Here is a 23,796-nt window from a genome sequence, read left to right as displayed (position 1 = left end):
AAAGTTTAAGTTCTAGTGTGAGATGATGACACTTGGCTGTCTTTATTTGTGTGTTATAGTGGTTTATATATATGTTACCTGATGTAATGTAAGCAATTTTTATCGTACTAATGGATCTGATCTGCCTTCTCAAATCATGCAAACTCACTACAGACAAAGTAAAACAAATATTGCAAAAATGTGTGAGGAACAAACATGTTTTGGGAGCAGATTTATTAAAGACAGAAGATCTGTGAGGGATGCTGATGATATTAAGTCTTACCTTAACACTTTGCACTTTGCTCAGCTCAATAGGAATATCATCCAGCTCATCTTTCTGAAGGGTGGAGATAAAGTTAGATGATTAAACATTATACCAGACTAGAAAACGAATGACAGCTTCAGATGGAGAATTGCATAAATCTCAAGTCATGCAGGAAACAGTATTTTGTATTTTATCCTCATTCGATGTTTAGAGACAAAGCAAAATAAATGTGATTTTTTTAATACTTCTTGAGCAGTGTCAAAGAACACTTTGTGCTTTTTAAGGTTATGAATATTTCTCAAAAATGTCACAATACTGTATTCAAGTGTGTTTCCAGTACATTCAACCTCACAACAAACCATTTACAGGACGAACAATTAGACTTTATTGTTCTGTTGCATCTCCGGGCCAGGAAATGAAATCCTCCAGCCCTGCAGCGCATCACGTTCTGTTTCCCACCAAGTACGATTCTGAATGTGTGTGTGTGTTTGTGTGGGGGGGTGTGCTTGTGTGTGTGTAGCCATGTCTTATTTTACCCCACAGTTTTTTATGTGGTTGTTGTAACCACATAACCAGAGCTAGCTGCAATACTCAAGGCAACTGTCCACATCCTTTCTGTGGTGTCCGTGTGTGTCTGTGTATCCGTGTGTCTGTGTATCTGTGTGTCTGTGTATCTGTGTGTCTGTGTGTGTGTTTGTTGAAAAGCATTTAATAGGAGTAGACGTTCACAATTTAAACTGTGCGGAGGGTCTGATTGGTGTTCACTGCAGTGGATTCATGAACTCATTCAAATTTGACTGATTTTAGCCACATGTTGAAAACATTTTTATCTTTAAATATATAGAGATATTGTCTCAAAATACTTAAAACAAATGGGTTTTAAAGTGGTATCACTGAGTTATTTATTCTTTGACTGCATCAGACAACTTATATTTGCGAGGTCATGGTTCTGATCTAAAGCCAAAGCACTCGAAATCTTTTGGATTTGAGGAAAATACTCAAAGACTCCAGAGAGATGATGGATTTATGTCTGTATTTGTTCAGACAGCATCATTGTTTTTTCTGTCATTCATATTTATTGTCACTGACATCACAATAGAATAACTACACTTGAATGCTGAGAGAACCACTTTGTTAAACAAATTGTATGATCAGTTTCACAATGGGTTTCATGCAATAACGTTTACATGATCTTATCCTAAAAATTTCATAGTGTTGTACTTCACTCATTCCAGCCAAATCTTCATCTGTATGATAACCATTGTCCATGTTTTCTTTGTGTCTACTCCTGCTCTGATTTTGAGACAAATCAAATCATCCTGTGAATGCTTCTCAAAGCATGTGAACCCACCACAACTTAACCGCAGACATTTAACTTGATATATTTACTATAGTGGATTACTTGACTCAAGCAAGTTTCAACTGTTACAACACTAAACATTAATGGAAACCAGCAGCCGCTTGGATGGTAGGAACATTACAGTAACAAATCAATAACAAATGATACCTCCTTTACATGTTGCACAACAGCATCTACCAAAATCTTCACCAAAGAATGACAAAAGTAAAGTGGATGAGATATACAGGCTTGTGCTCCAGCTAATATCCACATATCCAAGCAGCTACTGTATCATAAGGGTGTTGATAGCATGCATGCACACTGAATACCTCATCCATACTCATATTATCATGTTCTCTGTCAGTCCTAGAACTCTCAAACTGAAGTCCAGGCATTGTCTGGTCCCAATTAAGGACAGCATTATCATTCAGTACTGTACACACAGCAGCTCATCAAGACCTACAGTATAGAGAAAATAGGTCTTCTCTTTAGCGTATTTGGTCCACTTTGTATATGCTGATGGAAATAAATGCGACGACCTGAGTACCAGATGAGGATGCGTCTCACAGCTTTGTGTGGATCTGGGGAATGTTTTAAACCTCCCAGTGTGTTAAGCCTTCTCCAACAGTCAATGTAGAGGAAATGTCACTTTTTTGTTTTTTTTTAATCTTACTCCCCATTTGGGAACAAGTCTTTCACAACAATCCAACCACCCCCTGAACACGCTGACAAAGATAAACTGAGCTGCAAGAACAAAGACACAAAACCTTTCCAATTTGTGGCTTTTGCAAAAGAGGGAAATCCATTGCCATCTGGATGAGAGCACAAAGACTATTGTTTGGAGTAAAAAAACAAGCTTGACTCTACTTCTGAGTACTCCCCCATTTTAAAATATTCTTTCTCTGTGGCAAAGAAATTCAGTACTGGACTGTAGTTCTCACTAGATTTTGGAAACTGACTGTATATACATGGCACCATCTAAAGACCCCCATAAGCTGTGAAAATCATTTCAATTAAAAATGTTCCACTTGTGCAGATGATTGCCACTAACCAGCATATAAGCACAGACACAATCTCTATGATGTACAGACATACACACACACACAGGTGAAATAAAACCTCAAAATAAATCTGATTTCCGCGTGAACCAAGCCGAGTGAAAATGTTTTTCTTTCAACAGCTGGATGAAATCAAACTCAACCTTACTTTTTGGTAAACTTTCGGAGACCTCTGACCTCAAGATTATTGGTCATGCTGCATTTGCTTCATGTTTTTGATTGTGTCAGCTTTTCCTTTGCACAATAAGTTTCTCAGTGAACTGAGACCATACAGTGAACTGAGACCATACAGTAGGTCATGAGCAGACACAGGGAAGTTCAAGGTAAAAGTGTGTTGCAACCCAGAGGGAAATCTTCTCACCTTGGCTAAGGCCTTTTACTCACACACACTGTACAAGGTTGCGTCTTCTTCTCTATGTTTGCTACTTGTGCGTAATGATATCTGCTTTGAGTTAATAGTGGGTCAGAGTGACTCATATTGTTGCAGCATCATGCTTTGGCCTTGGGAGTCCCCCAAGAGTCCTTATTGGGGCTAAGGTTTGTTAGAATTGGATTCACTGGATACTCCTGGGGGACAGCTGAGCTTATCATTAGATGGGATTTCCACTGTTTCATATAGTTTTCATCATGAATCAGATGGCACAAAACATTACTGAGAATTTTCGGAGTGTGAGTGCAATGTCAGTGCACATTGTGTAACCATGTTCGTGTGTTTGTTTCATCAGCTACGTACTGATTTGCCTCTACGGAAGAGTAGCTGGTTTCCTGCCAAGGTGAAGTAACGGGTTTTCCAGCGCTTGATGAACTTCCAGCGGACCTGCTTCTCCTTCAGCTTCCCCTCGATCAGAGGCTGCCCCTCCTGGTTCACAACTAGAGGGCCACACAAAGACAAAAAAACACACATACCAAAGATGTGTATTAGTGAGTCTTGGATGTTTTTGCCCCTTTAGTTTAAATTATTACTGTCCATGCATGGATTGATCTGGAAACTGGATGACGATGCGTTCATGAGCTGTGGGAGACTCTGACATTTGGCTGACATTCGACGGTTGAACTACATTGTCCTTATGAGCGATGCTGACAGAAAATCAGACCCAAAGGACAAACAATTTTTACACATAATTGAGTTTGTTAAATAACTTACACAGCAGGTTTGGCAGCTGACCACACATACTATTCACTGTGATGAATTAAACATTTTCTTATCACAGGGAAATAGATGAAAAACTTTTACAACCTTTAACACATCAAGAAAACATCAGGAGTAAATGTTAAGTGAAAGTAGCTGCCTCCTTCATGTTGCCACATATTCTCTAAATAGTGAAATAATCTTTAACATGTATGCACAATATCTAAATCTAAAGCACAATACAGCCTGCTTGCTGATATAACACTTCTGATATTCATTTAAAACCCACCAACTCAGTGTTCTCATAAAACTATTCTGTAATCTAAAGTCCTGTTCTGTTCTCCCTTTTTCCCCTTTTATTTATGTGTTTCTGTTTTAACGTTTTATAACCCTAAAGCACTTTGATCTGCCTTTGCATGAAATGATTTGATACAAACAAACTTATCCACTTCCATCATATTAAATTAACAAAAGCATTGTGTGTGTGCTCTCAGATAGAGGAAAACAGAGAGTCTGGACTAGTCTGATTAGAAACATTCACCCACAACTCAACTGTGTTTAGAGTTAGACCAACTACCTTGTTTAGTGTGTGTAATTTCATGCATCATCGTATTTTTTTTGCTTATTTTACGAGGTTTTTTTTTATCACGGATTTAAATAATCACAGATTGATTTTCCATCTGTGTGTGTCGAGCTTGTGAATGCATGTGTGTGTGTGTGTGTGAATCAGTACTCTGTGTGTGACTCTGACCCTGCAGGCAAAAACCCCAGTGATGTTCTGGCTGGTTCAGGTTTGGTGCCAGTAAAAACAGGACTTCGGATGCTGTCCTCCAAACAGAGCCACTCTTTGTGTCCACGGCGATGAGTAAAGAAGACAAGAGATTGTTGGAGTCTGATCAGAGTGTGTTTGAAATGTGTGGGCATGCTGCAAAGATGATTCACAGAGCGGCCTGACGCCATGTAGGAAAAGCCTTTGAAGGTCATCAGAGCCGCAAATCAGAAGAGAAGAAAAAAAGGGGAGAGGAGGAGAGGGTTTCCTCTGACAAAGTATTTATTATTTCAGGCCTTATGAACTTTGTATAAGCAGTTATCAGTAGGTTTTCACATTTGATCAACTAAACGATGAATAGGAAAAAAAAGTATATTAATTGATACTGACAATAATCCTAAACTGCAGCCGTGAACATTATACAACAGACAACAGCTTAAAATACAGGGCTGTAACAGAAACATTCATTTCTGTAGATCTGTAGAAATTAAAATATATATTTCCTGTTGTACTTCTTATGCTATCTCGCCATGCAGATAGTTTTGGTTTGTTCATGTTTGGAGATAACTCAGAGATTTCTCTTTTTTGCAGGGCTCTATTTTTCAATACAATGAAAGCAAACAAAAGCACATTTACCTTAGTCGTATTGGATTTGAGGCAGAAATTAGGTGAATATGGGGAAATAAAACCAAACTGTGTGTTCACATTACCTCTAGAGGTAAGTGAGAAACTGTGTTTTTTTAAGTTATTTGGGTGAATTGAAACATTAATTAAAACGTTTTTTTATGTACTTATGACCAGAGGCTACAATGTAAAAATGTTTGCTTCTACTGATGATTCATTGCTCTGACAAGCATTCATAAATAAAACATCTGCATTTTTTTCCAGTGTGTGTATGTATGTGTGTGTATGTGTGTGAATGTTCGTTCAGAGTTCCTGTCAACCGGTTTAGACAGGAGCACTGCTTATATACAATCGGACACACTCCCAACACTGTGGGGTGCCGGCTTGTCTGCATCATGTAACAAATATGTCAGTTTCTTGGGTGCAGAAATAAACTTGTCTGATGTATAAATCATTGTGCCTTGTGTGTCCTCTTCACTTTGATGTAGACACCTGGAAAGTGATGCCTGTATTTGTTGTCAGCCTCAGGCAGGTACTGTAGTTCATAACCTCCTGTCCGAGACACATTGATGTCAAACAATGAGAAAAAAAAAAGTAATAATGAGTCACTGACGAAAACTGAGGGTGTCTGTTCAGGTAATCAGAATGAGCATCTCTTCAATCAGGTCCGAGTACTTCCTCCGCTGGTTTCTGTTGCATGGACCTTTTTTTGTCCTCAAAGTCATTTTATTTCTAAATCTAATTCTAAGAAAGACTTCTCTGCCAGTGGCTCTGAAATGACACGGAGTGACAGGATTTCATAACTATGACAGGAGTCAAAACTCCAACCTAAAAAATTACAAGAAACAGCTGTTCCTCCAAACAAAGCTAATTTCATCCTGTCCAAATCTGAAAAGACCTTCACCCCTCACGCTTGTATTTGTCAGTCTGTTTGCCTTCATCATGCACGGGTGAATGTGTGTATTAGTTGGTGGTTTATTGTTTTGGCTGCAGGAGGAAATCAGTGAGATGAGGTGTGAGTAGAAGAGGGAAATGTGTCCTGTAACATAGCACAGATTTTAACCACATGTGACAGAACTCTTTCTCACTGTTAATTTTAGGAAAAAACATGGCTGTAAATAAGTGGTCCACGACTCTTCCTTGTTAAGTTTTTCTTTTGAGTGACAGAATTTCATAACTGGAAAAAAGCCAAGTCATCAGCAAAGAAAAAACGTATATCTTTGCATAAACACATTTTAGGATAGAAAAAAAGCTCTTAAATGGATGAGTTAGTCCTAATTTGCAAATTGCAGATTTCGTTGTAGATAGCAACCAAACGAATACCCCTCATCCTCCCCTTCCAAGCCTGCTCCTTCATTACTCCTCTGTGTCTTTCTAAGCAAATAGTTGTTTGCTGGCATCCAGTGAGGCTGAATGTATTGCATCTTTATGAGTCATAAAAGCAGCAGATATTAAAGCTATAAGACCTCCCAACAAAATGTGAGCTAGCTTGAGAATGCAAGCTAGCCAAGATTATTGCAAACATATGGTATACATAAGGTTAAATAATTATTAGTCTGTGGTTCAGATTTAAAAAGAAGAGATGTAAGACAGAAGTTTTGACAGCACAGCTTTATGAATATCATAAAATGATTACATCTGGTATTCTATTACAAGTTTCTCTATTACTGAAATATCTAACAGCTTCCGCGAGAAGTGCTCTTAAATCATCTCAGTACATTTCTGTAACCTGTGAAACACCATCTGTGGTAATAATGCTCACTTAAACTTTGGCACAGTGAGTCTTTAGTCAAAGAATCTCCTGAATTTGCAACATTAGTCACTTCCTGAAGGTGAGAATTTTTCTGTCCATGTAATGGATAGTGGGATGATGGACAGTCTTGTTTGGGGTTTTCCATCTTTTTGCAAACAGAGGATCTGTCTTCTAGACATGTGTGAATGTGTGTGCTGGTACACATGTACAAACATGAGTTTTAAATGCATTTTTTAAAGTCTGCGCTTGCTTGTGGGTGCCAAAAATCTATTCAAGGTGACAACAATCCTCTTTCCTTTTGTTTCTGGTGGTTACACACACTCAGAAACACACTGTTCCTGATATCTCTGTGGTGGTTAGGTGATGGCATGTTACAGCCATCAAAGTTAAAATATTCAGCAACGATGGACAAACCAAACGAGTTGAACCGACGTATCTTACCTGCATACAGTACATGCACAAACTCTGCTCTGCTCATTACCGCTCACTTCAAAGACATTCCAGTAGTTAAACTTAACAGTATATCATTAAAACATCATGCAGTTGCAGTAACCACTGGCTCCACTTTGGCCCCCACAATGGAAACACCTCTTACTCCCTCCTTCACCATTAAAACATGAGACCAGCTTGTTGCATGTGTGTGTGTAACCTCTGCAGTAATCGCAGCATGACACTCAGGTCAATTCAACACATTTTTATTATACTAAAATGAAATAAAACATTATTAATGGCAACCAGTAATGTGAAAAGCATGTGTGCATGGGAAATATGGAATGGTAATAATGGAATGTGCTGCTTTTATTTATGAAGATAACTGGGTCACTTAAAACTGAAGCGTTCCAAATCTGAATTGCACTGGTCTGAAGTTGTTACATTGGTTTTAGTGGAAGGACATGAGTCAGACTCAGCCCTGCCATTAACTGTAACCTGACCTAATATACTGGATGTAGCTGGAAAGCTTTCATTTGGACATGTTTCCAGTTTCCAGTATAACACATTGTACAGTGTGCTTGTTTTATGGACTTTTTCATTTTGGTCAAAGACATGTTCACATGTGTCACATCTTCATAAACTATTGTTTGTTATTCATTATTTGAATTTTTAAATAGTTTGAGTTCAGTACTCTGGCATGGGGACAAGTACTGTAGTAAGATTGCTAGCTAACAAAAAGGGCTGATTTTATAGATTTTTTTCAATGTCAAAACAGAGGACACTTTTCCTGTAAATCCCTACAAGTTGAAAAAAAGTTGACTCACATATCGTCTGACAAGTGTGTGTATTGAAAAATAAAAATGGTTCCAATTTTTTTGACTCTTAATCAATCCAGTGCATTTTCTGAAAAGAATGTTACTTGATGACTCATAGTATAAAATGCAGTGCTTACAACTGCAGAAGTGACTGAATATGGTTAAAGATTTAACCCCTTAAGTCACAGTATAAACGTTTTAAAATGTCTAATATACAGTGAGTCTATTATTTTAAAACAACAAAGCCTTTTAGTTGAATTCAACACTACAGCATCATAATGTACATATTCTTCTGTATTTAAATGTTATGAAGCTCCTGTTTCTCTCAGCTATGTAGCTGACTGTTGACAGCTGACTGACAATCAGATAGTATTGGTTAAGGCCACTGAGTTCATGTCATCAGTCTCAGGTGTGAATGACATGAAAATGTCAGGCCTGAGGGGGTAGAGGTCACAGAGGGGTAACTTAGTTAACACAGCGGGTTGTTTGAATACATTGCAGGATAGATGCACTGTGACAAGTTTGTTCCAGGTAATTCTGTGTAAATGTTTTGAACCGTTTCCAAATGATCAGCTAAAGAAAGTTTGAATTAACGAGAAGTCCACCCAGTGCTGTCTTGCTAATATTTGGAGTATATTTGTCCAATGCTTCATGTATGTCATGATTTAACTACTAAATATTTCACTGTACTTTGTCACATTTTGCTTTTACCAAAACATCAACTTTTCCTTTTTTTTATATTTTTGGTATGAGTACTTCTAGTTTTTAAGGTTGTACCAAACATGTAACTAAAGGATTGACATGCAGAGCAGCAAGGCCACAAATGCATCCACATGAATACTTCCAATCACACAGCCTCAGAGGACAAGTACTACTATTCCTTTTTCAAAAACCCCTGTAATGAAGAGAGACTGCATTGTGTGTGAAGGGTAATCATTGGATCCTTGCAATCCTTCAGCTGGTTTACTGATTAGTGTGTTGTGAGCAGCAGAGCTAGAAGAATCACTTTCATTTGGCTTTTGTATCATTTGGATCAGGCAGTCTGATGTGTGTGTGTGTGTGTGTGTGTGTGTGTGTGTGTGAGAGTGTGTGCTGACTTCTGTATATGTGTGTGTTTATGTATTTGGAGAAATATGTGATAATGAGACAATGACATGGAAGAAAAGAGAGAAAATAGGATGTCATAGAGTGAACTCAGCTAAATGATAACTTTAATCTAAATGAACCATATGAATATTCATTCCACTTCAATGCATGAAGATTATTCATTTAACTTAGGATATTAAATCATATATCCTGAAGGCTGATTACTACAGAACCATTTCCAAGTGAATTAGACTCTACAGTGTTACTATTTAGTAGCCAACCAGCAAAGACCAAACCAGGTTAGAGATTTTGTCAGATATGTAAACTTTTAGATTATTTTGACTTGTTTTCTAACCTCCTAAAACTAGTTAAAGAACATATCTATCACAAAACTATAATGTCATATTATGAGTTTCCACACAGAGTGAGTACTGCTTGTGTTTTGGTTGCTTTTGGGGCTCTGTTAACCCCAGAGGATTGTGTTCAGCTGCAGTGCTCCTGGCAACAGATGGGATCACTGAAGCAACAGACAAACCTTTAATCAGAGCTGATGGCAGGATAAAAAATAAATGCAGAAAATGAGGCAACAGCCTTAGTGGAATTAGGCCTAATCATACTTTAACATTTCCTCTAAAGCAAGGGAAAATTTTGTTATTTGGCAGAGAGATGTTATCAAACCTGACATATGGCATAGAGTGTTTTCTAGCCAGGACAAAACAAGTGTCTTTTTATCTGACTCCGACTGTTAGGTAGGTCAGTGCTGAAATTAGTCTGATCATGTCTAAAGGAAAAAGTGTTTATATCCATTTCAAATGGACTCATTCAAAGGTGGGGCAATAAGCCTGCCATCATAGAAAGACACACACACACACACACACACACACACACACACACACACACATAAATATGTCATATTATAAGCAGGGCTATGTTAATTTGAATGATGCACTTTTTGATCCAAAAAAGCTTTTTCTACATTCATCCGCTGAAAGAGGAACGTTTCTCTGTGTTCACCTTAAATCTCAGTTTAAAACGTGCATGTACGAGACAATTTTGTGACATCACAACTAGTTCGTAAACCAATAGTGGTCTAGTATGCAACTTACACTGCTGTGATGTGGAAACTTGTCTCCAATGTACATACACTCTGAATGGACTGCTCAGTCAAATATAAGACATATTCTGTTTAATAGTTAAACTTTCGAATTTTAGGAGTTTGTGACAAGGTAATTCATCTTTTTGTGTGAATACCACAGCAAATTCAAATTCAAAGCAGAGTATTTCCAAAGTCATAAAACATGTCTAGAGGAATCTTTAATCACTAACACCGGCAACTCTTGCACAAAAAGGAAAAAATATAATAGTCCTGTTTGGTATTCTAGTCCTTAGGCATAAGCATTTCTAATTATGTGCATGTTTTATGATGATTATGCAGCAATCATCTTTTTGTTTCCAAATATCAGTCTTTCTCATTATCACACAATAACTATGTTGTGATTGTGAAATAATAATTTTGTTATGAAAATTAAGGTTTGTTTTCTTTGGGATCTCATAACCCAAAAACTCACAGCCACTAGATAAAACCTGCTGGATTTCGATGCGCTAATTATACGTGATCTAAACTTTTCTCCCTCCAAAGCACAAGCACTAAAGTTTAACTGCAAGCCACCTGCTTGTTTCCTCCCACCGGCAAACGACTTCCTGCCTCTGGCTTTAACTTTTCTGAGGAATACCGGCTACCATCAAACAGCAGAGCCTGAAAACAACATGTTCCTGTATTGGGTGGTGGTTTAAAGCTACTTATTAGCCACACTTCACTTTCTATTTGTCTGAGGCCAGTCCCTCTCATTTTACCTTTTGTCCTTCCCTCTCCTCTCACTCCATATTTCTTCATCAGAACAAAACATCTGCCATACAAGGCTCTCTTCTGCCTCCTCTTATATAGCTAATAGCTGCTTCCATGTGAGACTGACAGAGATATGCGCAGATTTAAAGCCTGTTTCCAAAACTCTATGTCACTATATGCTCTCCTAAGGCTACTCGGCCATTGATTTGTAGATGCTGTAAATTTACTGTCCCATCATTCACCAACAAACACTTTGGCTTTCGGTGTAGCTTGGAAAGAAAAGCCAAGTGAGAATAGACAAGCGACAAGGGAGTAACAGTGTAAATCAAGCTACTATATGTGAGACAGGTGAATGGAATGTTTTCTTGTTTTTTCACACGACCATGGGCACATTTTATACAGTTTTCAACGTCAAGCATTAGAGTAGAGTAATGACAGGCAGGAAACACATACACATTTAAAAAATACTTTAAAAATAACATATAAAGCCACTAAATGGGAACACACACACACACACACACACACACACAATCACACACAACTACACATTAACTAACTGTGATCACTATTCACTTTTCTATAAGTCTGACCCCATCAGGACAAAGTGTCCATCAAAGGGGGCCGCTTGTCCAAAGTAAACTATCCAGAACTGAGTATGATGGCCTTGACTGATTGATTACAATGACCCTTCATAATGACGCTAAAATCAGACAGGCCGCTATTAAATATGAGCTGCTCTGTTTTCCTTGAATGTTCTGGGAAAAGATTATTTCCCTTCAAGGCATTTGGAGTGAAAACATCCCTTGGAGCTCTGCGCTGGTTTTAACATCAGGAAAACCCGACTTTATCCATGAGAACTGAAAAGAAAAATCTCCTGAAATCATATTTCATTGGTCAATTGCTCTGTTTAGAGGAGACAATGCTAGCAAAGGAGCAAGTTGGCGGAAACTGTGAAATGTTCTCTTTAAAACTTAACATGTAATTTGATGGTTTTTAATATGTGGAAGTGTCTATTTCATGGTTTTAAAAGTGAAGGGAGACGGGAGAAGGGAGAGATAAAGTCTTCCCTTCCTTTTCCTGCATCTGTGATTTTCCTCTAAGCATCCCATTATTAAGTTTAGTTTAATTTGGTTAGTTCATCTGTTAGTGTGTGATCTCTATTGACATAGCCATTTTTAATACTACTACTGCCATTTAAATACTGCTGTGTGTGTGTGTGTGTGTGTGTGTGTGTGTGTGTGTGTGTGTGTGTGTGTGTGTGTGTGTGTGTGTGTGTGTGTGTGTGTGTGTGTGCACCTGTGGCTTTCTCAGGGTTGTTACACATGAAACAGAGCCAGCCTCCCTCCTCCTCGCTGTAGCCAAACAGGTCAAAGAAACGGACCTCTTCCAGTTGGATCTGGAGACTGTCCATGTCCTGAAGACAGAAGGAAAAGAAAACACATAAAATTAGAACTGCCCTCTAAATATATTCAAACTTCCAAGTAGGGATTCCTAATAATGTGTTGAAGGTTTATTGACATTAGCTGGCAGGCTCCTGGTGTTGCATCATATGAAACTGTAAACAAACTGCTGCAGCTACAAGTTACAAACAGTGCGTCACTAATAGGAATTTTGAAAAGCATCAATGAAACAAACATCTGCAGATCCATAGTGACATTTGCAGGTATATTAACATACAGTTTAATGTTCTGCAGTTCAGCAGCACAAGATGATGGAACAGTATTTAGTCAAAATGTAAAACTAGGAGGAGCCATCCTAAAACCAAACTATTTAAAAGATTAATTTATTTTTCTTTTCTTTATGACTTTTTTTTGTTCTAAGACAATGTACACAGGACAAGTGATTTACCAGAGCAGATATGTATGCTGTAGTAGACAAGGCAATTTCATTTCATTTAGACTTTAAGGAGAAAGAAGAAAACCTGCAAGTACAAAACATATACAATAACACAAAGAAGATAAGTGACTTAATTCTAAGATATCCCTAAAAGACTGCTTCATACTGAGGAAATAATTCAACTTTGCCTCTGTGTTGTGTGTGTGTGTCAGAACACAAAGTAATGGAATCCAAGACCCCCATTAGAAATCCCTGAAGACCCCCTGCACATGGCAAGAGTTATACTTCACTCTAAATACACACAAACACTCTTCCAGTGACACTTGCACCCTTGAGATAATACATATTTATCTTAGGCTTGTTTTTTTGAGAAAAAGGGGACATTTTGGGTGGATGATGGATTACTGTCATCAGTCTTCATGACAAAGAAACAGTCTTTCTCCTGCAAGGGTGTGTGCTACTGTATTTATACATATGTGTGTAAGAAGTATTTCTGTCTCCTTATTGTGATTGCTGTTGTGACGTTTGCTGCATGCTTACTTTCTCTCTAATATGAATTATTTTTTAATATCCTGAACACCAATCTAGTAGAATCTCTGCCTCATCATTTCTCTGAACTATGACCTTGTTGAAGCCCTTTCACAATTTCTGATGATCCATTTTTTGAAAAAGAATAATATTTCTTTACTGGACAGAAGGCGTACTTACACGAAACGCCCTGAGGGATTTTAAAGAAAGTAAGAAAAACAGGTAGCTGTAATGGCTGAGCTACTAGTGTGCTTGACCTTTTGACCTTTGGCCCCTTGAGTCCTTCATGTTAATGAGCAAGGATGTAAATGTGAAAGCTGTTTTTTTTTTAAGTGTGTGTATTCATTTGGAGAAGCGAAACACACATACACACCCATACAGTGCTGGCAAAGAGCAAGCACACATTTGATTGAAAGAGTGGCAGTGCATTTGGATTCATCCATACATCAGTAGTTTCTTTTTGTTGTTGGAACTTACATAATTGAGGTGAAAGGGCTTTGCCTGTGGATACAGATAAACCAGAACCATGTGTGCCTGAGAAAGCTGGGCCATCTGTGGGTTTAAATGAACATCAATATTCTGAAACTATACAGGGGTCCAAGATATTCTGGTCTTTAGGAGACACATGTTGCAAGAGAGTGAAAAGGTTTAAAGTCTAAAGGAAAATTAGATATTTCTTTTTAAACATGTGAAAAGTTCACTATGTAGTACTGAATTAGAGTTAGTTAGACCACCAAGATACCTGTAATGGTGGCTATATGATGTAGAGAGGAAACAAGTCTACATTTACCTACAAAATATGTTACGCATTAAACGGTGGCTCAGGATTATTGTATGATTAAAATCTCATCCATGTTGCTTACCTTACATCTACAAACAACGTTAAAATCATGTCTCCTCTAAAAAAGCAACAGCAAAGGAAAGACAAAAATAGAAAGGTGATGAAAGATGGACTGTGACTGAGAAGTTGAGCATATATGTATAAAGCAAAGTGTGGCTATAGGGCTCAAATCTACTGATAACACACTGACAAAGGAATCATTAACAAAGAGAAATTAGATAACAACGTGCGCAGCAAACATGCACATTTGTTTCCTGAGTTCATTTCCAGAGATCCTTAAACTACAGTGTGCAATGCTCACCACTATGGCTGACAGGTCATAATGCAAAGGGAAAAAATGATTGCTACACAATACGAATAACCTTTTAAGGAAAAGACACGCTGTGTTTTTAGAGTGACAAATTTGCAGTTGGGAAACAGGCTGAAATGAACAAACACAACCCCATACTTGATTCATCAGAACCAGAGAGGTGGATTCAATAAAGAGATGAGGAAACAATGGCTGGATTATGTGTGCCTGAATTTAATACGTCTATCCTTATGTAACCCCTTCTTTCTTTATGCACCTCCCGTCCTCCTCCCTGTATCACTCCTTTTAGATCATAATTATAATTTGATCAAGATGTAAGATTGTAACGGCACATGACTGACTATGGCCTCTGGCAGGATACAGCTATGACACTGGTGAGCTGAGCTGAATCTGCAAAATATGTACTTTTTAGTAGTGAGTAGTAGTCCTTTAAAACAAAACAAAAAAACCCTAATTCTCATGTACAGTTTCTTATGACTTATTACATTAAAATAAGAGGACATTTTCCACAACAGAGTGCAATAACTCCAGTGGCTTTCCATGCAATCTCAATTTCATTTATATATTTTGTTCAAATCTTGGGTCAAATATTTTAAGAATGAGTCAAATCTGCAGTTCTTCTGCATCATCTTACGTATTAATGTTTTGGCTTTCACTGCTGTCATCTTTTAAGAAGTCATAGTAATTCAGTTACTAATAACAACATTAATTATTGCTAACAGCTGTACTAACTGTGTAAGCTAGCCGAGGAACAAAACCAAGGAACAAACAAGTTCATCTGAAGCTAATATTAAGCTTCAGCTGTCCAAATGAGGCAAATAAAGTCGATATTTTTCAACATTAGTCTTTTCAGGTCCCTCTTTTTGTTACTACACACGCACTGCAGATCCAAAAGGGGACAAAACAGGAATTTAATGCTAAAATGAATTGCAAGCTAGTTCAGGCAACCTAACTTGAGTTGCTGCTTTACTCACATATATGATATACTAATACAGATTTGCTAGTATATTGTTATTAATCTTAAACTATGTTTAGTGGTTCAACTTGTTTAAACTGTCTGTTTTGTAATATTTTGGTCTGAGAAAAATGGATTCTTGCTTGAAGGTATGCAAGTACTGACAAATGACAATAAAGAAATCTTAAATCTTGAACACCCTTAAAATGATGCTGCATGACTACTGCCACACTGCTCACACAAGCCATAATTGCTTACTACTATGGCCGCCACCACTGCTATAAAAGCCCCACCTCCACCCCGGCATCCACCTTTAGTGTTCTGAGTCTATCTTCACCTAAGGGAGAAGTTAATTCCATCATCATTCCACACTCCATGCTGTGCAAGAAGATCTATGTTTCTTTGCGGGGAGCAACGAGGTAAGAGCCAAGACGCCAAATGCCAATGTTGTTTAAATAATAATCTATTCCACATGAGTTGGCTGAATGAACTGTAAATGTGGCAGATATCCATTTTATATAACTAACTCAGACTGCTGAAGCCTCATTCAAGCCTCAGACAAACTTTTCGATGCATTTTTGCCCAAAATGATTGTATGGACACACTTTGGATTTTGGCCTCCATCACCTACATTGAAAACGCATTTGAAGGGTATCTTTTAATAGCCAGAATGAACAGGAGGGAGCAAGGACGACTTCTTTCATTGCTCATATGGGCTCCTGACTGTTGTTTAAAGACTGACTAAAAAAAACTATGAACATACCCTTTAAAATTAACATTTAATGATATTTTCAGCTCCTTTGACCACATGGTTAGGAGGTGGAACAGTGATTGATGCTTTGAGGTGGAGATTGATTTTTAAGATAGAGACCATAATGAAAAAAAAAATAGATTAATAAATAAACCTATACAATGTTAATAATGTCATGTCAGATCGACCATCATACGGCCACTAAATGGTAAATCATCTCAGTTCTTAAGTAGATATAGACATTTTAAATGATGATCTGTAAACTGATTAAATAACTGTAGTTTTAAGTTTACAGAGTGAAATTCTAGATTCAGTCAGACTACATGATGGTCTTGTTTTTGAGGTTATACAAGTTCATTTACACTTGAAATTCTGAGAGAAGAGAGGAGAGGAAAACAAGAATAGCAGATAGTTTTTTGGAGGTTACCTCATGGAGAGGAGGTAGGGCAGTGGGAGGTGGAGACATGAAGAAAAAGACAGGGGGTGGAGGCCAGGAGACAGGAGAGTAGATGAGAAGTTAGAGTGTTGAGAAGGGGAGTGGAGGAGAGATAGATGAAGGCAATAAACAAAAAACAGCCATATTTCAGTCTCAACTTTAGGTTTTTCTGGACATAAATGTCCTGATACAATAAAACAAACTTAAAGCTTCTGCTCCTTCAGCTCTTGCTTTTCTCTTACCAGCTTGGCCCTTTCTCTCTTTAGGCAAACATTTTTATCTAATCTCAGCCTCAGCTCTCTCTTAAGCTTTAACCTATCCTATCGTGTTCAGCCTCCTCTTCATCCACCAAACTTTATCTCCACCACAGTTGTGTCAACAAACGCTCTCACGATACAGGAGGGGAAAAAGGTGAAACAATAATTGTGATGTATCTCTTCCTTCTCAGGCTTCCACTTTGTTCAGCATCCCTTCATATCTCATTCCACATCTTTCCCTTTTTCCTCTATTTCTTGGAAAAATAGCTTCTCTAATTTAACAACTACCTGTTTTTGTCTCTGTGTTTGTCCCTCGTCTCCATCTATTCAGTGGTCATTTTTCTGTGGCGTGTTCATGTCTTCCTTCTTTTTCAGAGTGATTTTCTCTCCTAAATCTACCCTTCATTGTTTCTTATCTTCACCCCTTTTATTCTCCTGAAAATGAATAGTACTTTTTATTAGTAGTTAAAAACATAATTAACATATTGCTCTCATCATGATTCCCTCAAGCTGTCTCCACATCACAACTCTCTGTTTCTTGCTCAACCTTCTTTCGTGACTCTATCTTATTGTACATCATCTTCTCTTCTTTGTTCTCCACTTTTCGTTTAGCCTCATCTCTAAATCTGTCTGCTCTTCCTGTGATCTCCTGCCTTACATGCCAACACCAGAACAATGCAGCTGTAACTCCACAGCTATGGTTCTTTTAATAATGATAATAATAATAATGCATTTTATTTAAAAGTGCCTTTCAAAGCACTCAAGGACATCTTACAAGGCACATATAACAACAGTACATCAAACAATATAAATCAGGTAACATTTGCAGTACATTGTCCTTGTGTCCTTTTACTCTCAGTCCCCCTGCCATCACACCTTTCCTCTCTTTTTTCTCTCCAATTTAAAAAAAAGTATAATCTTTCCTCTCTTTTTTCTCTTCCCTCTATTATTGTTTTTGGTCTCTGATTTGTTTTGTTTTGGTGTCATATTATGCTCATCTTATTCTCTATGAAAAGGCTACTTTCAAACAAACATCTAATCTAACATTTTTGCAGCTATTAAAATTGTTCACAATGTATCATGAAGGTCACATTCATAGTGCTCAGTTCAGTTTTTATTTGATGGTATAATCATGGCATATGCAGGATGTAATCAGTTTTCTACAAACATTGACCCTGACCATTTGTCAGGTTATTAAATATAATTAATTAAAATAATTAAATAACATCTTGGGATATTTCATCCAGGAGCCAAATACTGTCCATTTCTTCTTCTATTGAATATTACCTTTTGCACCTGGTATAACTATAGAATAGGAAGTCTGGATTTTCTCCAATATTTCCCTTTTTTCCATCATGTCTTTATTTCCTCAGTCTCCACTTTGCTTTCTTCTCCCATCTATCAATAACGTCAAGATAAACTCAATCATAGTGCCACTTTCCAAATACCACATGAAGTTTATCAAAGATGTATCTTTATCTCTTTACCCCTTAATCTGTGACAGACTGACCGTTTTATCTTTACTGCATCTTTCTAAAACTTTTCATCTGTATCTCACATCTGTTCTCATCTTCTATCTCTCCTACTCATTCTTTTACCGTCTTCTATCCATCTCATCCCTCACACCAGCTTTCTATTATCTCACTATCATAAAAGTACTAAACTGAGTTGTCAGAGGCCGTACATAAGACGCTCTTATATCTCAGAGGTCTCATAAAGCCCTATAGTCTCTCTTTAAATCTCCCTGTCAGTACAGATATAATTGGTAACCTTTTCTGTCTACTACATGTAATAGCTTTCCTCCCCTCTCCTCACCTTCCACTACATGTGTTTCTGATTGGCCAATAGTGACAGGAGTGAAGCTGTAGGTCCGACAGAGAGTGAAAGAGAGCAAAGCAAAGAGGAAATGGAGGGCATATGGTTGGAGGGAAAAGGTTAGGAGGTTCTTCCTCCCACTCTCCTTTTAAATCTCATCCTCTTTTCTCAGAGGTTCTTCTTAGTGCTTCCTGAAAATAAGACAGGACTTAATTTAAAGCAAAAAGAGATAATAAAATCTATCATTAGTATCTAACTGGCTAACTGGCTGCTGGCTGTAGCTTTATAGTTAGTGTACATGACATGGCACAAGAGTGGCATCAATCTTATCATCCAACTCTCAGTAAGAAAACCAATTAAAATATTCCAAAATGTTGAACTACTCCTTTAGAGGTAAGAATTTTCCTGTTTGGGCCAGTTGAGATTAACAGGAAGTGAACTTTACTGGTAACTGAGCAGGTAAATCACAGATTTCACTGGAGGCTGATACAATAAAGATAGCAAAGGCAGATGTTTACGACCACATTTGAATGTTTTAGTGTCACGCAGCATGAATCACTCTGTGTACATGTTAGAGAGGAAACAATACATCTCTACATGCACGTGTAGGAGTGTGTATGTGAGGTGTTTACGAATAACTGGAGCTGAGTATATTTAGGCTCCATATGGTAACCATAGCTGGTCCGTCTCACTGCCGCCACAACACACATTTAGGGAAAGACAAACGACAGCTGTATTTTCTTAGTGGGCCTAATTATTTCTGAGGGACCGCTTAGACTGCCACATTATGAAGGGGCGGCACGGGGAACACCACCTACATGCAAAAACAGACACTGAAATCACACACAATGATTTTTGTCTCTTTTAGCAAAGCTTTCTCTCTGAAACTCAATCTTGCTTACACACAGAGCAATGGAGAAGGCAGGGTGAGTGGAGGCATTGTATATAAAAGTGTCCATTTTGTGCATTCCATATTCAAACAATTCAAAGTGGGTGTTGAACTTTTTCCTATCTTGGAGTTTCTCTCTATCCATGACTTCATCCTCTCTCCTGGAGGCAGCTAGCAAGAAGCAGCAAGCACGCATGCACACACACACACATGCACGCACACACACAGTGGTTCAGTACCTTCCTGTGAGGGGTGGTGTGTTGTGTCATAGCCATTGGGAAGCTATGAGCTCCTTTCAGCTGAGTTTTCTCCCAAAGGGAAGCCAGTCTCTGGACACACTGGTCTCTGGAGCATAGAGGGACTCTGGACTTACTCTGGTTGAGAAAGAGAGAAAATGAAAGAGCAGAGAAACAAAGACAATTAACACAAAACAGAGACATGGTTGGGATATGGCCAAGAAAGGAAAAACATAACATAAAGTTGGACAACAAAGCTAGTCTTGTTTGCAATTTTTAAATTTGAACAGATGCAGGCACTTTTTGCATTCCAGGATATTCCTGAACTGTGAAGATCTTTAGATACTCTCAAATACAACAAGAGAAGTTTCAGAATTAGAAACATATTTCAAGAGCAATGTATTATTACTACTACAGGAAACAACATTAAAGTAGCTTCTAAATATGTCAGTACCACATTAAAACTGAGCTTTTGGAAGATAAAACATTTTATACAATTTCTTAAAATTAAAAAAAAAACAAAGCAGATGGATGTTTTGAGTATTTTCATGATTTCCGGATGCTCATAGATTCTTGTACAACAACATGTTTTGTGATTTGCAGATGAATATTTGGTGCACCTGTAGATGCAGCAGCATGATGTGTATCCACACATGAGGCTGTCGACTGGTCAGGTTGAAGCAGGACTTGGCGTACAGGCAGTAGTGGCCCTTCAGAGGACAGGAGAAGGACAGCTTAGCCACACAGCCTCGATTAGAATCTGTTTCACAGAGAGCAAAAGTGGGCAAAATTTTTAATATTTAGCAGATGCACAAAAGTTTCACAGCTTATGTAGAAATTCACAAGCCCTTTCCTCTGTATGTCTCTCCGTCTCTCGCATATATGGATATGTGTAACCTTGGGAACATAGTTACACAGTGATTCATGGTATGCAAGGACACTGCTTCTTGTAATCATCAGAAAATGTCTTCTCTCCACTCCCGCCCACCTCCCATGAACTTCCATCTCTCAGCACCGGAGAAGGAGCCTAACACTTTCTGTGCTTCACGAGGAAATCATCTAGTCAATAAGATCACAATTAAATGACGAATGATTCTTTTTGGAGTGCCTCATTAACGCGTTTCATTTTTATTTTGTGCCATACACACCAATTAAATAACATGGACATTCTTTAGCTGTATAAGCTTGTAAAAAAAAGATTTATTCAAAGCAGTTGGATCTGATTTAACTAGTAAAGAGAAGTTTTCTATTTCTTTTAATTAGGCACTCACCAAGAATTGTACAAACTCAACAGCTGTGTTGGAACATTGTAAAACTACGGTGGCTCAGGTAGCTGAAGATGTTCAAAGTGATTTACAGCCAAACTTATTCTGCAAAGACAATCTTACATGCTGAATGCTTCAATACATCTTCACATACATCATCCGTTTAGCATATAGAGGCAGTGCAGTAGGTCAATAAAACATTAAATACATCATCATATTCCTTGTTCAGCACTGACATATCTGTGGGATAAATTCAACTCAGATGCCAAGGCCAAGGCATGTGTGTCTTTGTGTGTGCAGGAGAGACCAAGAGAGAGAAATGTTTGAAATGTGTGCAGCTTTCAATATATGTGTGTTAATATATTGCTTCACTCATTAGCATGTCCAAGTTTGTTTCTATCTGACAGCCGATGAAGCTGCATATAGTTTTTGTGTGTCGATGTTTAGATTAAGTATACATGTGCATGTGCACTCTTCTGTATAATCCTTGTCTCCTGAGATGGATGGTCGACAGCTCATGTGTATTTCAGCTAGGAGCATGATGACATCATCCAGCTGAGACCACCTGTGACATCATGTGTTATGTGCCTTGGGGGTTGATTCTCATTAAGAGGCTTAATACTTAAATACTAAGAGAGCAGATTCAAAGTATTAATTATGGAGGAATGGAGTGCACATGTGTGTGTGTGTGTGTGTGTGTGTGTGTGTGTGTGTGTGTGTTTGTGTGTTTTAACAGTGTTTTTTTAGTTGAATTTACATTCATTTTCAGATTTAATCAATTTGACAGCAAAGGAGGAGTTTATTATTTGTTGTGTTGTTTCCTGTTTTAAGTTTGTGCATATATGTGTGTGTGTTTGTGTGTGTGTGTCTGCAGTATGACTCTTGGCTGCCTCTATTTAAAATGACATTAAGGCCAAAGGCGAAGCAATAACATCCCCTCCTGTCAATTAAAACATCATCACCTCTCATGCACGTGTCATGTCTGTGTGTGTGTGTGTGTGTGTGTGTGTGTGTGAGAGCTTTGTCTGTTCTTAATACGTTCAAAAGATATGTAATGATATGCGGTTTCATCCCCACATAGGTGGGGCTCACAGATGGCTCAAACAAAGGAATGAACTTTCCAGTTGTATATTTATGTAAGGATGTGTGTTTATTTTAGATTGTGTGTTGAACTTGTGCGGGTGCGTGTCTTTGCATACCGTTCAGGTGAGTCAGAGCTCACAGGTTCTTGTAGCAGCTCAACATATTTTCTGTCTAAACAGTCGCATCTCAGCATGTTTTATTTAAAAAAAAAATCAATATAAATTATAATAAATAATAATAATAATAATAATAATAATGCATTTTATTTAAAGGCGCCTTCCAAAGCACTCAAGGACACCACACAAGGCACATATAACACAACAACAGTACATCAAACAATATAAATCAGGTAACATTTAGTGCAAAGATAAAGAATAAATATGAATGTGACTACAAAGTAGCCTGGATATACCCATGCTCTCATTCCAGCGGGATTCTACTTCACTCAGAAAGTTAGCATGGCCACCAAGACAACATTTTCGCCTGAGATAGGGAACCAATCACCAAACGGGGAGGCAGGCTCAAGGCGATGGCGACCGTAGAGCGACTCTGTTTACATCCAGCATGGAGGCCACGGAGGTGCAGCAACCGTTCAAAGCAGTGCTACATGATTTTTCCTTCATAAAAAGGATGTGTTCGCACTGCTCCCTACAGGCTCTGAATATGTCATTGTCTATCGCATTTGATTGACATTCATTGATCCCGCCTCAAATATGAGGAAAAGAATGGCTCCTCACCAGACCCTACCTCAATTTCACATGAGATTGGGACGTGGTCTGGAGTTAGCCAGGCTAACTACAAAGTGCATTAGTACAATAAATAAATAAGAATGTGATTGCCTAGTCAATGTGAGACAGAGTATGCCACTCTGAACATGTGCGTTTTCAGGCGGGATTTAAAGGTGGAGACAGAGTCAGAATTGTGAATGTCTGATGGGAGAGAGTTCCAAAGGGGGCAGATTGGCTAAAGGCACTTGAACCCATGGTAGTTAAGTTGGCAGATGGGGCAGAGAGCTGGTTGGCAGAGGAGGATCGGAGAGTTCGGGAAGGTGTGTAGATGTGAATAAGTTCAGAGAGATATGATGGTGCCAGGCTGCGAAGGATCTTGAAAGTGAAGAGTAGAATAAGGATTTGATTGGGAGCCAATGAAGTTGCTGGTGGGCAGGAGTGATGTGTTCAATAGAGGGAGTTCTGGTTATGATACGAGCGGCTGCGTTCTGAACCAGTTTGAGTTTGTGAGGAGATTTCCACAGAAGAGGAGAGAGTTACAGTAGTCCAGATGGGATGTGATGTTGGTGAAAGTGAGGGAAGGAGACGATTGATGTTGCGTAGATGAGAGTATGCAGACCGAGTAACATCATTGATGTGGGCTTCGAAAGATAATGTGCTGTCCAGGATGACACCCAGGCTCTTTACCTGAGGGGATGGAGGAACAGTTGAATTGTTGATGGACATGGAGAAAGTGTTGAGTGTTGCTAAGGTTGATCTGATGAGGAGGAC

At 38.3% G+C, this 23,796-nt stretch overlaps 1 protein-coding gene across 3 annotated transcripts in view; it reads right to left on the bottom strand.

The window, feature by feature from the left end:
• The window catches only part of veph1 (ventricular zone expressed PH domain-containing 1), a 66,588-nt gene that overhangs the window by 358 nt on the left and 42,434 nt on the right, over positions 1-23,796 (bottom strand). For all 3 annotated transcript variants that reach the window (XM_053320428.1, XM_053320427.1, XM_053320426.1), the window contains 5 exons: positions 20,570-20,709; positions 19,953-20,087; positions 12,392-12,509; positions 3,375-3,511; positions 263-316 (listed from right to left, as the gene is read on the bottom strand). In XM_053320428.1, the coding sequence (XP_053176403.1) occupies positions 263-316; positions 3,375-3,511; positions 12,392-12,509; positions 19,953-20,087; positions 20,570-20,709 (584 nt within the window). The remainder of the gene's footprint in view (positions 1-262; positions 317-3,374; positions 3,512-12,391; positions 12,510-19,952; positions 20,088-20,569; positions 20,710-23,796) is intronic.

This window comes from Scomber japonicus, chromosome 6, assembly GCF_027409825.1.
Source record: "Scomber japonicus isolate fScoJap1 chromosome 6, fScoJap1.pri, whole genome shotgun sequence".
In the NCBI taxonomy this organism is placed as follows: Eukaryota; Metazoa; Chordata; class Actinopteri; order Scombriformes; family Scombridae; genus Scomber; species Scomber japonicus.
Note: the sequence above shows the minus strand (reverse complement) of the source record. Positions and strands in the feature narration are given on the sequence as shown.